Source organism: Mesitornis unicolor, unplaced genomic scaffold (assembly GCF_000695765.1).
Source record: "Mesitornis unicolor isolate BGI_N332 unplaced genomic scaffold, ASM69576v1 scaffold24873, whole genome shotgun sequence".
Lineage (NCBI taxonomy): Eukaryota > Metazoa > Chordata > Aves > Mesitornithiformes > Mesitornithidae > Mesitornis > Mesitornis unicolor.
In genome coordinates, this window is record NW_010175683.1 from 24,439 (window position 1) to 42,007 (window position 17,569).

General features: G+C 39.7%; 2 protein-coding genes across 2 annotated transcripts; both read right to left on the minus strand.

The window, feature by feature from the left end:
* Positions 1–2,409: 2,409 nt before the first annotated feature.
* Positions 2,410–7,025, minus strand: LOC104538330 (C-type lectin domain family 1 member B-like). Its single transcript, XM_010181492.1, is given in 6 exon segments — positions 2,410–2,533; positions 3,611–3,723; positions 4,259–4,413; positions 4,653–4,754; positions 5,906–5,995; positions 6,914–7,025. Coding segments are annotated over 6 exon segments (696 nt in total).
* Positions 7,026–11,600: 4,575 nt separating this feature from the next.
* Positions 11,601–17,324, minus strand: LOC104533431 (natural killer cells antigen CD94-like). Its single transcript, XM_010181494.1, has 6 exons — positions 17,198–17,324; positions 16,033–16,131; positions 14,660–14,746; positions 14,223–14,377; positions 12,082–12,194; positions 11,601–11,721 (listed from the first exon to the last, which is right to left on the minus strand). The coding sequence occupies exons 1-6, from the start codon at positions 17,322–17,324 to the stop codon at positions 11,601–11,603; spliced, it is 702 nt and encodes a 233-aa protein (XP_010179796.1).
* Positions 17,325–17,569: the final 245 nt, after the last annotated feature.

The window sequence follows — 17,569 nt, forward strand, 5'->3', positions numbered from 1 at the left end:
TCCCTCTAGATGGCAGCACAACCCTCTGATGTGTCAGCCACTCCTCCCAGTTTTGTGTCATTAGCAGACTCTGCCCTACCATCAAGATCATTAATGAACATGATGAACTAGGTCAGACCCAGTGTTGACCCCTGGGGTACACCACCAGTGACTGGTCTCCAGCTGTAGGCTTCATGCCACTGATCACCACCCTCTGGGTTCATCTGTTTAGCCAGTTTTCAATCCACCTCACTGTCTGTGAGCCTATACATCAATAACTTCTCTATGAGGCTCTTATGCGAGAAAGTGTTGAAAGCTTTACTGAAGTCTAGGTAGACAATATTCACTGTTCTCTCCTTGTCTACCCAGGCCAATCATCTCATCATGGAAGGTTATCAGGTTGGTGAATCTATGGTGGCTATTCCCAATCATCTTCTTGTGTTTCATGTATCTGGAAATGGTCTCCAGGATTAGTTGCTCCATCAACTTCCTAGGGATTAACATGAGTCTGAATAGCCTGTAGCTCCTATTGAAGATAGGAATGACATTTGCTTATTCCAGTCCTTGGGCACTTCTCCCAGTTGCCATGATTAGTCAAATAGTATTGAGAGTTGCCTTGCAAATACATCTGCCAGCTCCCTCAGTACTCATGGGTGCATCTCATCAGAGCCTATGAACTTATGCATGTCCGGCTTGCTTAAGTATTCCCTCACCTGATCCTCTTCCACCATGGATACATCTTCCTTGCCCCAAACTTTTTCCTCATCTCTGGAACCTGGGATTCCTGAAGGCTGGTCTTGCTAGTAAAGAGTGAGGCAAAGAAGGCTTTCAGTACCTCAGCCTTTTCCATGTCTTATGTGCCCTGGTTTCATTCAGCAGTGAGCCCACATTTTCCCTAGTCTTCCTTTTGTCATCTATGTACTTGCAGAGGTCCTTGTTGCCTTTGACACCCTTCACCAGATTAAATTCATTTTGGGCTTTGGCTTTCCTAACCTCATTCCTAACCTAACCTCCTAACACTATGTCTCTGTGTTCCTTCCAGGTTGTCTGTCCCCGCTTCCACCCTCTGTATGCTTCCTATTTGTGTTTGAGTTTTGCCTGGTTCAGATTGTTCATCCATGTAGGCCTCCCGGAATTCCTGCCTGACTTCCTACTCACTGAGATGGACCACTCTTGAACTTGGAAGAGGCAATCTTTGATATTTACCAACTTTCTTGGGCCTCTCTTCCTCCAAAGTCTTATCCCATGGTACTCAGAATTCTGAATATATCTTTGAAGAGGGCAAAGTCTGCTCACCTGAAGTCCAGGGTTGTGAGCTTGCTTTTTATCCATGTCACTTCCCTCACGATCCTGAACAAGATGCACCAGGTACAGTTGTTTGATTTAGAAAATAATCCATTCAAAGAGACAATTAATATATAATACCAAAAATATTTTTCCAATGCATTGGAAAATTCAGTTCCCCATTCAGCAATTAATACTTTTCTGAGTATCGCTGCAACATTCAAGCTATCAGTGCAGCCATTCATGCCTCATATCTGTGCTTTCATATGATAAGATGCATCAGGTTAAAGGATGGACATATTGCATATTAGCTGAAGACTAATGGCCCTCAGATGTTGTTCTTGGAAAAATTCAATCACTATTCCCATTCTCCCTGCATAACTGCAATGGTGATTATTATAATAGTATAATGTTTGTTAAAGCTCATTTAGCACTGACTTCTGGGCATTCTTGGAAGATCATATTATTGCATGTAAAGGAAATGCATCATTATGTAGAAATAAAATTTGAACATATCTAAAATTCATATACTATACCTAGTCAAGAAGAGAATGAGGATGCTGAGTGATACTTCATTGCCGTGTAGTGAACAAGGGAGCCATATGTCTTTGAGTAGAAAAGGAGAGGAAAGCTTGCCTTGGAATTTTAGAGACATATAGAATAACTGAGAGTGTGCTGAAGGGAGGACTGGAAATAGTTAAGAGTTATCAGAGGTTAGCATATCTTTACAAGTAGAAGTGAGAGAACATTTATCATCTGAGTAAGGTCAAATGGACTAAAGAGAGAACCTTGGTAGAAATGGTTATAGATGAAATTCCAATCAGAGTGACAAGAAGTGGTCCCTCAGGCCTTCACACTTCTGATTTCTAATGCTTAAGATTGTCAGCATTGCTAAGACAGAGGTTTCTGAACTAGAACAATGAGACTAATATCTTGTCTCTGGTTTGTAGGTATTTGTTACTGCTGTTTTATTTTAGCTGCAAAGACTTTCTGTCTCATCCATTTTTGTGTTTGTGTGAATACAGTAGGAAGAAAGAAGACTGCTCTGAATTTGTCTTAAACATTATTTTACACCCCTTCTTTGAAAAATCTGAACACTAGAATCTTCTTTATACTCTTCCAGTTCTTTTTCTGCTGATAATCTTTTTAAATCAGTTGGACTGCTGCCTTCTCACAAATCCAGGGATATTTCTCATAACAATTCCAACTGTAAACTCTTGAGTTACCATAAAACAGGTATGCACAGTTTTGCTTAGAGGACAAATCAATCCTAGGAGGAAAAAAAACCAACACACCATCTTGTTAAAAACTGTCACATACAAAAAAATAATAATAAAAAAAAGTCCTTTTGGACAACCATACCTTATTACAAAAGTTGATGAGTTATTTTAAGGTTTATAAAGGTTTATGCAAACTATTGAAGAACATCTTATATAACTCAAGTCTGAAGGATCATTCTTCCACCTGGCTTCAGCTCAAACATATGAAAAAGAAAGCCTATGTATGGAGCATCATCAAAGCAGAAAATACCACTAGTTTCTCACCAGTGGTTATATCACTCCAACCATTGCTTTATGTAGTGGTAATTTGGGTTTGGAAACTGAAAGGCAATGGTCTGCCCAAACAGAAGCCAGATCATTCTGCCTGATGTCTACTAGCCATGAGCAATGAAAGAGTTTGCAAGACAAAATGAACATGTGTTTGCAAGGAGGCACTGGAGAATCCTCACTTGAAGAAGGTTCTCCAGACCCTGAAGAGGACTCTCATATCATTGCATACATTGATCACTTCACACAGAACAGAATGGAAATTCAAATTTTTCACCCATGATTATTAAAGGTTAAATACATTGAGTAAGCTGGTGAGATTTCACATGGAAAGTAAACACGTTCTCTCCACGTCTCTCTACACCTTTTGTGTGGAAAAGGTTTCAAAATGTTGATGGAAGAAATAAGTGAATTTGGGATAATTGTGGCTGAGTAGAGGAGGCAGGCTCATGTAGGCTTTGCAGGAGGTAAGCATTCAAAACATTGAAGAAGGTGTAGGTTCCTTCCTATAGAGTCATGAGATGTTTCATAAAGTGAATGAGTTTAAATACTGAGAGCAGTCACTGGTTGTATGGGTTTACAGACCTCTTCTTCTGCTCACACTGCCAGTTTTCTGAGACCTTTTCTCTATTTCACGCCCTCCGCACCTGAAAGAGTATTTTAACTCCAAATACATCTGTGGCTGTATTCTGCCTTGAAGCTTTGCCACTAATGGGATTTTGGTTTCCTCATTCAGTGCACAGGGAGAATACTGTGCAAGACATTAAAAACCACCAACTGTTTAAGTTCAGAAAACTTACCAGTCCATTCGCTTTGTAGAAAGTTTCGTATCATCTATCCAAGACCAGCCATCAACTCCATATGATAATCCAATCCAATAAAATTGTTTTTGTGATATTTGAGATATGCTAATCTATAAAAAATGCAAACCCTTTATCACCAAGGAGCTTGTTGGTATTTTTTTTTTGCTGTACCTAAAGAATTACTGTTGAGAGAGGAGGTGATCAAGAAAGAACCAAAGAAGGTAATTTGACAATGACTCTCTGAACTCCTCATCAGTCCCTCATAACAGTTTCCAAGAGACAACATCTCTATTTGACATGCAAACAGGAATATTTTGTGTCTGGCATCTCTACTAAATGTAAGATCAGGAAAACAATTCTTTGTAGAGCCCTGTCTCTCAGCATATTCAGGAATTTCCCGAATGAAGACTCACTACCTGTAACTTTCCCAGGATCATGTCCACTGTTTGACTGAATAATATCCTGTGTTGCCAGCTACCTCATCATTACACACTTGTGGTTAATTGTTCTGCAGACTGCATTGCCTCAGACCTTGGGAACAGTAACTCTGTTACTATGTAACATCAAGAGGTACTTGCTGACTGATGAGGAGTTTTGAATAGTTGATACCAATGCAGAGAAATACCAGTGTGACTGGAACCATACCAACTTGCTTTTTCTTTTCAGCATAAGAAGGGTGGCATTCTGAGAGATGCAAAAGTCTTTACTTTCCTGCCATGTGGCCTCCCTTTCTGAAAGGTAGAAACAGGTGTTGCCTCCAAGCAATTTCCAGTTTACAGGGCATAGTGAACGTTTGGGTCCTAGAACAGAAAGAAAACATCAGTCCCTTATAAATAGCCAAAGGAAGAGAAGAGGAGTCTACACCCATAGACCTGGAAGATCAGTTATATAGAGCTGAAATCCTTGTGGCACTTAATGGGTCACATCTACACTAATTATTTTTTTTTTAAAAACAACTCATTATTTAACTTATATAGCATATAACACCCCTTTTTAACCTGATATAAGGCCTAACACGTAGATTTCAGGCTGTGTGAACAGTAGTTCTACTTACTATCATTCTCATTCATCAAGCACAGTTTCTCCTTTAGTCCTTGCAAGTTTTCGTTATGTCCTGCAGGTGCCTTAGAACCTCTGAGACCTGGAGTTTATAAAGATATTCTTCATGAGACTAAAAAGCTGTGACTGTGGTACTGCACGATACATGCTTCATCATACATTGCAAATAATTCACTTCTTGCAACAGTGTGCTCACATGCACCTCTGATGCTACAGTGCCACATATTGTGAGATTAGCAGATGACAAAATGATTAATAAAGAGATTTCCAAATTTTAAATGCAGTTTAATCACAGTACCATTGCAAGTCACTTGGTAACCTGATAAAAGACTAAAATAATGAAAAAAATATGCTTAAGAGGTACTATCTTGAACTAATCATGTTGATTTTAAAGGAAGTTTTATAAGCTTTTGGAAAAATATTCTAAATGTACTTCAGGCTGCAAAAACCTTTTATTCTTTAAGACTGGTTAAATGTCCTTGAAGAGAGTGGGGAGGGGGTTTTTTTCTATACCTTCCTCAACAGTATTTCGATATGGGCTTTTGGTAGCAATGGCTCAGAATGACTATGTCCAGGCTCTGTGATAGAAAGTATAGGTACAGCCATATCACACATGATAAAAGTTAATATAAATATGAGTCCTCAGTTCTCTTGCACCCCTCAGGTAAACTGGGATGACTGAGTAAAACAGACAGAAAAAGTGAGATTTCCTTACGAATCTGAATGCTAAAAGTATGTCTCTTTTTAACATACCAGTATGAACTAATTTATGACAGTAGTCTACAAACATGAAAGGTTTATCAAAGGAGATACTGTTATTCTAGTAGAGAGACTTGAACAACAGAAGAAGAGGAGAAGGGAAACAAGAGACTGATTTATGAAAGTCAGCATTAGAATTTTATAATTTCATTTGAATTGGCAGATAAATGAGTAATAGATGGATGAGGACGGAATCCATTCCTCCGACTCTTTCCAAAATATATCATCTTGACTTCTATATCCTTGCTCTGGGCATGGGTCCAGACTTAAAAAAATATGCTTCCCTCAAAGCATTATGTGCACCAAGGTGCAGAGTGTTCATCACAGGCAATTAGGAGGAGAGGAAAGGACAGTTTATGTGGGGAGGATGAGCTATGACTGTCCTTGTTGCAGTCAGACTGCCACCTTTCCTCAGTGCAGTTAATCCCAAGGTGTTAATATGAATAAAGGAACACAGTATGTTTCAGCACTTACCTAGGACTATCATTCCTATGGTGAGGGCCAGGCACAGTGCAAACAAAGTGAAGATAGCTGGCCACCATACAGCAAAGGGAAGAGAGCGCCCTGGAGAAACCAACAACTTGTCTGAGGACAGGCACTCTGTACAGCAGCACTCCCAACCCTCCACCCCTCCATGAAGAGCCATCTGGTGACTCTCAAATGAGTTCCCCTTCCAGGTTATACTGTATTTTAAGGATCAACCAAAATGCAAGTTGAGAAGAAGATGTGATGTCCCTGTTAAAAAGATCTGTTTGAAAGGAGACGCTGGACATGGTTTAAATGAAACAGGTGGGGGATTCCATGCCTTTGACAAATGGGCTTCAGCCCATTTGAGAAAAACTCTGGAGTCCAAAATATCCACTGAGGTTTCCCTGGATTTAAACGTTCCTGAGAATTACCATCCCCAGATGATCATGGCAATGCAGTATGATGGATCTTTCAGATGAAGAAATATTTAAATCAAGACTGGATACCCTCTTGAAGTACAATATACCTCTTGAAGAAGTGAAATGACATGACCTATGCAATCAGGCCTGGTGCTGCCTCATCCCTTCTGACCTTAAAGGCTATGAATCTTAAGCATTTTCTGAAAAATTGAGGTCCAGATGGCAAAACGTGGGGTTTTTTTATTATTAACGTCAGATTGTCCTGTCTTTCTAGACATTTCCTGTAATAATAAAAAAACCAATAAATAAATCTAACAACATTAAAGTTGATTCCTACATTCTGGAGTTTGATAGTGAAGCCCCCTGTCTTTTCCTGTAGAAATTTAGGGCAAGTAATGACAGTAGTTGCACTCTTCCATTTTCACATCCATGTATGCTGGTTTTTGTCAGACAAAACAATATAAATAGTGGATTAAACCTATGTATTAAACTCTTATCTATGTAACCTATCATCTATGTATGTATCTTTCCTTCAGAGACTTTTCCTATTGTCTACTATAGCACAGAAAGTTCAAAGAGCAGGTGTCAGTCATACCTCTGTTGATGTTCAGTGACATGTAGTGTCTGACTGGATGCTGTGGCAGGTGATATAAGTTAGTGTATCCATCCTCTTCCTCTGTATTCGTATCCATTGTCTGAAAACTCATTCGTGGTTCAGTAATGCTCCTCTTAAAAGACTAACTGATTTGTGAAGGAGAAGCAAATAGAAAAGCAGAAAGAGGGAGGAGATAGAAGAATGAGTCACACTTAAAATGCCCTGAGGCAAAATATTAATATTCAAGTGTTAAGTGTGACTTCTCCTTTTCCTCCCTCAGGGGAAGAACTCCTCTCTTCCCACCCATCACATCTCAGCCTGGCTCTGCATTCCCAGGACTAGACCAGGTAGAGATGACATGAGTCCCAGTAAATGTATAGCTTGGTAGTTCCCCTCTTTTCCATTTAACCTTCTCATGACTTTCATCTCCTTTGAACTTTCCCTTTTTTCCAACAGAAAAAAATCCTTTGAGTCCTCTCAGAGGCAGACTAACTTCAGCTCTGTGCCTTTTTCATTATTCAGATTGAAGGGCTAAAAATCTAGGCATCTGTATTCAATTGAGAGCAAAGTTTGCAGCTGCAAGTCACACAGAGGAGGTAGGAAGTTCTGTCCAGAGTCTAATGTCATCTTCTTAGAGGGAAAAGTGAGAAATCAATGTGGGGAAAAAGACACAGACAGGATTCAATAAATAAGAGAAGTGAGCCCTTGTGGCAAAGGCTAACCACGTACTGGACCAACTCAGCAAGAATGTAGCTGATAGGGTGAAGGAGGTGATGATTCTCTTCTCTCCATCACTTGTAAGTATGCAGTTGGAGCTTTGGGCTCAACAAAAAATTTAAATCCCATAAAACACATAAATACTAAAGCTGACCAGGGAGGTGTCACCAAGATGCTTAGGAGATGGAGTGCTTGATTTAGAGGGACAGACTCTGGCAATTGGATTTGTTCAGCCTGGAGAAGAGAAAGCTAAGAAGAATCCAATTACATACAGGAGCTATGGAGAAGATGGAGCCACACTCTGAGAGGTATACAGTGAAATGATGAGAAGCAATGGTCATAAGTTACAGGTAGGGTGGTCAAATACTGGAAGAGGTACCCAGAGAGGCTGTGTCATCTCCATTCTTGGAGATTTTTCTGAACTTGACAGGGTCTGGACTTAATTGGTCTAGCTTTGAAATTAGACCTGCTGAGCAGGAGTTTGGACCGGATGGACTTCAGAGGTCCCTTCCAAATTAAACCTTTCCATGACTTTGTGTTTTGTGACTATGAAGGGAAGACTGATTTTTAAGGGAGTATGTCCAAAGGAACAATAATAGACCACCTGAAATAGCATCATCTATTCCCTTTTCTTGTCACTTGGAAATAAAAAGTTAGAAAGTAAAAAAATACTGGATACTACTTTATTTAGTAACTCAAATTCTCTGCACCACCCAGCTACAGCTGGAGACCATTTTTCTTTTTGAAAAGCTTGGTCTGTAGCTTTCTGCACAGTGCTGTGCCCTCTTCCCTTTTTCCTCTGGAAGTTCCCCTAGCAGGTAACATAGCAGGTATTAAAATCATGATGTCAAGAGAGAAGGTTCTGAAAGGCTGGCACCTCATCTGCTGCTTCAGATGTTCCATATGACTAGGGGTTTATTTAATTTAACACAAAACAAATACAAAAACTGGCTAAGTGAAGACAGGGTCAGAGTGGAGGACCGTGCTTCACGGACAAAATTATACCAGTTAAAAGATTTTGTTAAATACAGAATGCTGATGAAGTTGCTCAAGGCCTTGTCTAGTCAAGTTCATGCAGACTCCAAGGACAGAGATCTCTCAGTCTCTCTGGATACTTCTTCCTGCGTTTGGTCACTCCCGCTGTGAAGAATGTTCTCGTTGTGTCTAACTGGGATTTCCCTTACTACAGTTTCTGTTAGTTACCTCTAGTAGTGCTCTAATCAGCCCTGGCAGAGTGTACGTATGAATGTGGCAACAAGATAGAGGGCTCTAAAGGAGCACTTGCTGATAAAGAGATAGTCCCATGTTTATCACTGTAGCTGTGCTCCTGGGCACCTTCTTGTAGTCTCTTAGTCACCTTTTACTGATTTAAAAGTGCAGTATGTTATAATGGCTAAATGTTTTAAGATTTAGATTTGAAATGGAAAGAACAAACAGAGATGGAAGATCCAGAGACAGATGAGCATCAAATTCTTTGATTGTTGATCAAATTGTCTGAATTTCACAGGGAAGAGTTCTTTTTCTCTGTTGATTTCTGCAAACAGTGTCTGCGAATGCAGATTGGCACCATCTTATTTAGCATCTTGTTGACAGCGGGTTTCAGCCTGTGAGCACCAGCATTTAATGGCAAGTCTGAACCCTCTCCAGAGCAGCAGGTGTGCTCATAACAAGGATGGTGGAGACCATTTGGGCCTGGAGCAGAAAGCGTAGTGGAAGATATGAAGTGGCACTGTGCAGCTGGGGTGTTTGGTTCAACTCTTGTTTCTGAACCTTTCTTCCTGACATCCATGAATTCTGCTTTTTCCTATCCAGCAGTTAACATTTAGGGTCCTCCCATTTCACTGTCTTGGTTATCTCATTGTAGATGGGTGCATGTGAAGCTGTCATGCTCCTTCCACTTCAGAACGACACTGCAGGACTCATTCCCCCAGTACACCCCTTTATTCACTTCACCTCTATTTTCTTCACTGTCCATGTCCTGTTTGAAGGGATGTTGAAGACAGCAACTTCTCTTTAGTTTCCAAACCTTTCAAGTTTTATGATGTCTCTAGCTTTACCAAGGGCTTTATTCTCACACTTAGTATACAATACTAGCTGTTATTTTTCATAAAAAATGGGCTTCAAAGCCCATTTCTCTGAAATTCCCAGTGCTATGGAAGGATTGTAGACCTCCTCCATCCCCACAGAGAGTGGATTTTCTTGAGTTTAAGATACTAGACACTATAAATTCTTCCCTCTGAAGTACGCCATTGTTAACAAGGAGAAAGCTCTTTCCAAGATGTTGAGGCCAAGATTTAGGCTGAGAACAAATGGAGTTTACTATATGAAGATATGGAAATAGTTTATGAAGACCATCCAACCATAGAAATGAAAGAAATGTACCCTGCACATTACCACCACTGACCTGACCTTCCTGCAGTAATATTGAATGCTCCCTAAAGAGTCACTCCAAGCAGTCTGCAGGCAACGCAAATGCTAACATTTGTTTTCATAATGCAGTCATCAAACAAAGCTGTATAAGCAGACTGCTAGGAAAAAAAAAAGAAAAAAGAAAAGAAGAAAAAAAAAGTGTTATTTTATGGGAATAAAAAGGGTTAAAATGTGGCAGTTTAGATGCCTGCTGTGAATTATTTTTTTCTAGTTGAAGGGGTTGAAACAGATGAAACATTGTATCTTAATTGCATTATACCTTGCACATCCTTCTGCAATAGTAAGAAATTCTAGATAGTTCAATTGGTAGTCATGCCCATGAATTATGACTTGCCTCTACTGACTATGGTGAATTCATTCAGTTCACAAATATCTTCAGGCACATTAGGAAGAGAGGTTCATTTTTTTACCAAGGAACTGCTTCAGTCTTTGAGAATATTTTCCAAGGAAATATTTAATATTAAAGACATATTATTTTTTAATTTATTTTAAGGAAAGTCTCCAAATATGAAGGCATATACACACAGATACAAGATATATATGCATATATGAGGGCTATATGCATATGTAATACAAAACAGATGCTGACACACAAAACTGAAAAGAATTCATGTATTAAAACTCCACCCATAGAAGTGGAAGCCTAATTTTCTTTCACGAAGTATGACAAGTGCTTTAGTTACACATGATGCATAGTGTGTACCTTGGGCTCCAGAGATCCCAGGGTTGCTATAATCCAAGAGCTCAAGTAAGATCTGTGGCAGTGGATTCTGCATCAGTTTGAGTACTGACTGTGTGTAGCTCTGAATGGAGCACATAATTATTATCCTTACTGATATTTGCATAACAATTAATGTTATGATATCACTAAAGTTATCCAGGTAATGTTTTAATCCAACCATGACATTTGACTCTACTTTTCACAGAGATTGCTTCCAGGGATTCCCTGTAGTCTTCTCACAAATGTCCTTTTGTTTCTATAAATATTAATGCATATATTAAAAGAACATTATGGATAAATAGAGCCTTGCGTTCTTTCTGTATCCCTGTACCTCAAACAGGGGAACAGTTGGAAAAACAGATTTAGGAAAGAAGACATGCCTAGGCAAATTGCTCTAGAAGAGGATTATGAGTGGGTGGTAGTTAGTGTGTACCATAAGTAATGCAGTGAGTGAAATCATCAAGGATGTAGTTGGACAGGTTTATGACTGTCAGGTGGCAAAGTGCTGACTGAAGCTCAAGTAATATAGGGATCTGTGAGAATGTGTGCTCAACCTAGGGAGTCGTGCAAGAAACATTGTTTGACTGTAACTAATTCTTTCAAGTTGCTTGTAGTTTTTAGCTTTATGGTTTTCTTTTGCTCTCTCATTTTTAAGCCTGGGAGGAAAAATGCAGACAAAGAGGAAGATGACCTGTCCATTTGAATCACTGTTCTGAGAAAACTGAATGATAAACAAACATAAAAATATTTTGAAACTTCTAGTTCCTAAAGTTGGTGTCTCATAGCTGTAGATCCCACTTCCCTTCTTGCAGTGCTTCTTCAGGGAAAATGAACAGCCACTCTCTCACAGATCCAGAATTGCTTTGTCGAACAGGGGTGGCTGGCATAAATAATCCGTCCATATAAGGAGGCACAGAAGACGTTATCATATAACATAACCCTAGGAAATTAAAAGATAAGGCTTAATAATATCCCAGTGACATAATGAGATCTATATTTGTACAATTGCAATCATAAAGATTTGCCACTGAATTATTGTAGAATTATTTCCCCCTTGGAGCTATTTTATTTGTGCTAGGTGGTCCTTTTAGGTCTGGTGAACGTGATTGAACTGTACTTTGCCACCCACTGCTTCTTATACAGGACATGAATTTGGAACTCCATAGCAGATACTATGGTCTCTATGCTCCATCATTGCACATGTGGTAAACGTGGGAAAGTAAGAAGAAACACAAGTCTCATATAGTTTACTGGGACTCATCAGATAGAACCACACTGATCCTAAGTAATGAAGGTTTACCAGTTTGTCTCTTCCCTTGAAAAAGCTGTTCCATCCTCCCAGTACCATCCATTCCTTTCAGAAATGTATGCTAATCCAACCCAGTAAAATTGTGAATCCTGTGGCAGAGAAACCTGTAGATATGAGCAAATAATCACAACAATATTTCAAAAATAAGACTTAAGTTCCTGTATCTTTCAGCTGTGAAGGTTCTGCAACCAAAGGAGAGAACTCTAACAGGTAAAGTAACCTGTTGTCCATACTTGTTTTCCATGAGGCAGTGCTGACTGCTGTGATTACAGAATTATTCAAATACCACTGTTTATTGAATTGCCAGAAGGCAAATGTACCCTGAATCTATAAAAACATTGTTTTTTTTAAAGAAAACAAACAAACAAACAAACAAACAAACAAACAAACATCTTTATCTGGTCTGCCTTTAGGTATCTACCACTGCCTTTAGATATCTGCAGTTTAGATACACATATGAGAGCACCGTTTAAGCTCCAGTTAGAGACAGCAGAGACCTGGACAACAGATACCATGGAGCCTGAGAAGTGATTCATCTCACTCAGTGGGAGTGGTCCTGAATGATGACTGTGTTGGCCAAATCTCCTACTGGCTGTCATGGAGCCTGAGGAAAGAGCTCTGAAGATGCAGACTGCTTGCACTGTAGACACCTGAAGTTAGGTGAGATGAATCCTAGCCTAGAGGGCAGAGCCTGTTGCCTAAATACAGGCTTCTAGCACCTTTAGAAGTTCTCCATCCTGTCTGAGGTGTTCACATGTGGCTGACAGACATGATCCAGAACCTATGGGAGAACTGTGCCTTGCTGAGGCATTATTTGGAGGTCAATGGAAATACCACTGGATATCTCAGATTGCCATAGAAACTTATGCTTAGGCACCTGAATCATTCCCTAGGTGTCTATGTGCTACCTAAGAGGTTCTTCAGCACCTGAGCCTGTTCAGATCCTCCAGATACCCTACTGCTGCTTAGTAGCATTTTAGGGACTCATCCAAAATATAAAATCCACAGCTGGCTTAAAATGGTCTAGTTCTCAGCCTGACTGCAGCTGCATATACCAAACATGGAAGAAAAAGCAAGCACCCAGGCATCTGGAATGAAACTGTTCAGGGATTTATATAGCATACCAAAATCGTCTCAAATTCAGCATTGAAAGTGTGGTGTTAAGGTGTCTCACAACAGTGTGATCCAGGATTCTGACATCAGGACACTGCTAAACTCAGTTTCTCCACCTTCTATTTTGTCTCTACCCATCTGATTTTCACTTAAAAGAAATTCAAAAGGCCAGGCTTTATACCTTAAAATAAAAGAGTTAAGAGCGCCCATCTGAAACTAACTCCATCTGCAAAAAGAAGAGAGCTTTCCAGGGAAGTGTATGTCCTTTTAAAAGTTTTATGTAGCAAAAAGAAAATAAGGTTATTTGGGCTTTGTGTAAGCTTAATGGCTGGTGAAAAAGAGTTTCCTAGATATTTGTGTACAAAAAGGGAAAGTATAGTCTTGACAGTAAATTACAGTTTTCTCATTAGTCAGCAAAAAAAACCCCCAAATTAATAAGACTAATTAAAATTAATAGTACCCTAAATTTTTTTCATTGATCATTATACAATCCTCTGCTGTCTAAACTTCGTGCTATCATTCACACCACTCTGTGATGGTATAACACAAGGTCAGAAAACAACCTTTTATAGTTACTTTGCACTGCAGCATGCAAATGACAGCTCCATGGTGAATTGTCCACTCTTTAAATTTCACATAAATGTGATTTGATGCCAAGATGCCTCAATAGTAAAACTTGTGAAAAGAGATTATGAAAAAGTGCATTCTGTGTGCTGGGTCTCTCCTCTGTGCTGATAATATGCAACTTATTTTCTCTGTGAAAACGTAAGTATTAGCTATTTAAACTATTTTATACAATGGCTTATTCTATTTCTCATAATATGTTATTTTACTATTTCTTGCAGCACACAACTTAGAAAGTGTTACAAGTCATGACAATCTTGTGACTTGCAGGAAGGCTACTTGACCCAGGGAAAATGAAACGCATGCAGTGTAAACAACCAAACTATTTTCTGCTGGCAAGATTGCTGGAAGTTAAAACATGTGACATAAAAGAATGCATGAGGTTAAGACTGTACCATCTTTGCTTTGTCTTTTAGCACAAGTAGGGTGGAGTTTCTTGAGGAACAGAACTCCTGGCTTTGCTTCCATGTTTTCTTCTGCTTTGAAATGTAGAAGCAGTTGTCAGCTCCACTGCTTTGCCAGCTTGCTGGACAAAGAGCACATTTTGTTTCTAGAAATCAGAGAGAGTATTATACAGACCTTTGAGGAATATAAGGGCTTTTGTCTTGACTGAGGAAAGATTAAGGGTAGTCGTGAATCAGCTGAGCTCTTGAGGGGTGAAAGACAAGTTCTTTTGCATGTTAGGTGTACACATACCCACATCTCAAATACTATCACCGTTATAACCAGACACCAATCGATCAGATCTTTTTCCTGTGATTTTATAGTCTCTGTGTCAATGGGCCCTGAAAAGGAGGTGATTTGTGTTTATTTACGTAACAAACACATTTACCATTTTTCTCCTTAGCTTCAAAACACAATGCTTCCCTCATTTCCTGCAGCTTCTTTCCTTCCTCAGGATCCTTGGAAATCTGAAAAACTGAAAGGCATGAAAATGCTTATCAAAGATTATTTGAAAAAAATTGTACCTTTAATTGTAGCTTTAATCGGTAGCTTTTGGCATTCTTTTATTTTTTGTCTACTGCTTTTGGTTGTCCATCACTGTGTGTACATCATCTGCATTTTCTTTACCAGGAGGGTTGGGCAGCAGTGGAAAAGGTCACCTGGGAAGGTGAGGGCATCTCTGCCTTCAAGGATTTTTCAAAAATCATCTGGACAAATCTACAGGTTACTTTATCTGGGGTTGGCGACAGTCCTGCTTTGAATGGTGGGAAGGAAACGGTAGGCATCAGACTAGAAACCTGAAGAAGTGCCTCTGAGCTAACATTTCTGTGATGCCATGGACCACCTTGAGTGTTCATCCTAGGCACTTGCATCTGCTTCCCTCCTGCCAAAAAGAAGCCAGGGAGTCTCTGTCTCTGCTTCCAAACATAATGTGGCATCATCTTTGGTTGTTAATTGAAATGTTTCCATGGCAAATCTGCTGTAATTGTTGGGCAAATGCACCAGCCGCAATGCTTTGCAGCCAGGGTTACCGTCGCTGTAAAAATCTTGCAATCCAAGAAAAAGACGGTAAATGTGAAATATTCCGCTAACAGTCACAGGGGGGCACCATTATCCAGACAGTGTAGCTAACGAAATGTGCATCTAGGTGTGAAAACTGAGCATTTCAGGAATGGGTTAGGGTTAGGGTTTAGAGTTATGGTTAGGGCTAGTCAGCAGTTAAGGTTAGGGCTAGGGTTAGGGTTAAGGTTTTAAGGTAACCGTTAGGTTTAATCTTCGGGATATAGGCTAGTGTTGGGGTTAGGATTAAGTTTGGGGTAGGGTCACTATGGTTAGGGTTAGGCATTATGTATTACAGTTAGGTTTGCCATTTAGTTTTAGGATTTGGGTTAGTTTTAGAGATTAGATTTATGCTTATGGATAGGTTTAGGGATTAGGGTTTAATTTTAATTCTGGGTTTAAGGTCATTAAGGTTAGAGTTAAGGTTGGAGGTTAGGTTTAGGGTTAGATCTTGCATTAGGTTAAATATACTTATATATATTTACCTTGCATTAAGGTAAATATAGTGCAGATATTAGTGATCTCGAGCAACCTGTGCTGACACTCTGTTGCGGGGGGATTTCTGTGAGAGACCTGTACTGTTGCCATATTATTTCCACTGGGAGAGCAGAGACAGGAGGCACAGTCTGAAAGGGGAGGAGAAGCAACCATACAGCTGAAATTCACTCCCACAGCAGCAGTGTGGGACACCGCAGTACTTACACAGGGCCATCAGGGCTACCAGCCCCGCCAGCAGCACCAGGCACAAAGTGAGGGAAGCGAAGGCCACTGGCCGCATCACAGAAGATGAAGGAGAGGCTCCTGGGACAAGCAAAAACCCATTCAGCAACAAAAACAGCAACTCTCCTCACCACACTGGTATTACCTCCTCTCTGTCATCACCATTCACCTTTATCCCATTTGCAGAGCCTCTCTATTTCTTACTGCAGTTTTTGTTATCATTGTTCTGAATTTCCTGCAGCCTTTTTGAGAAGTATCTATTTATCCAATGAAAATGCTTATTAACTGAGGCTTTATCTTGGAAAACATGAACTAAAGAGGTCCCTCACAACCTAATTTGGTCATAAGTCTATCTACTTTACGTGTTCTCTGTGCATATCAAAAGGCCATTTTAAGTGTTCTGAGCTTCCTAACCTCTTTCTTTATGGGAAGCTTGATCCCTAGATCATACTTCCTAATATTTTATCCACGGTTTTCTGACTGCTGCTTCTCAACAGCTTCTCCTTCATCCTCCTCCTCAATGGATAGCCCTAGATCTTTTCTAGACAGCACCAGAGTGATGTTAATTTAGTCCCTGTGTACTCTACCCAACCTGCAAATAGCAGCAATGGTATTTATTTCACACATGAGCCACTTGGCGAAATTACAAGCAGCAGCAATAGTACTCAAGTGGTCATATTACAGTCTCAGGCTTTCCATGGGCACAATCTACTACCTTAGTTAACATGCAGCTTGTTTATAGAAAAAATTTGAGTATAAACAAATAAAAATGTATACTCCTATCAGAGCTTACATTCACTATTAAGACTGACAAACAGGGAACCTTTCTGTTCCCCAGAACTGAGGAAATTGCCTCCATTTCCAAGGCCTGCATTATTTGATAGAACTATAGTGCTTTCCTCTCTTGTAGTATCCTGCTGTAATAAATGAGTCCTACTAAAATGAAAGCAAAAAAAATGCATAGAAAGGTGGAATTTCTCTTCTTTTCTCAAGACTCCATTGTGATTATTATTTCTACTGTTTTTACAAACATTTTTGTAAGAATATGCTATAAAGTTTGGAAAGATTCTAAAGCAATCAACATGAACATGCAAATTTCAGTTATTTCCTAATTTAGATAGAAAAGCTACTTCCCATCTGTACTTACTGTCCACTGTAACACAACTGGCTGGAGCCTTAAAAGAAGAGCATTTGTTGCTGCTTGAATATCTGGGAGTAATAACTGAAGCTGAGGGTCGTAAATTTAAAGCGGTGTAGCCTTCCTCGTCCTCCATCTCCAGCTCGTCACACTTCTTTCTTGCAATGGCGGTGCTTTGGTAGCAGGGACACCCTGCAATGAGATCAATGCTGAGGCGATGGGAATGGATCACATTTTAGCATTTCCAGTGAAACCACGGAGGAAGCTGGGTCTGCTCTGATTACTGTGTCAAACTGAAAGTGTAGTATATTGCAAGCACACTAAGGAGTTGAAGTGACACTCTCAAGGATGGATACTTCCTTCCTGAATGTGAAAATTGGG

Bases quoted from the DNA above. Each gene is read 5' to 3' on its own strand.
- LOC104533431 (XM_010181494.1), bottom strand. From the start codon at position 17,324: ATGGAGGACGAGGAAGGCTACACCGCTTTAAATTTACGACCCTCAGCT. The intron at 16,132-17,197 runs GTAAGTACAGAT...TGCTTGTCCCAG, and splicing joins CAGTTGTGTTACAGTGGACA to GAGCCTCTCCTTCATCTTCT. The intron at 14,378-14,659 runs GTAAATGTGTTT...TCTGATTTCTAG, and splicing joins TGAAGCTAAGGAGAAAAATG to AAACAAAATGTGCTCTTTGT.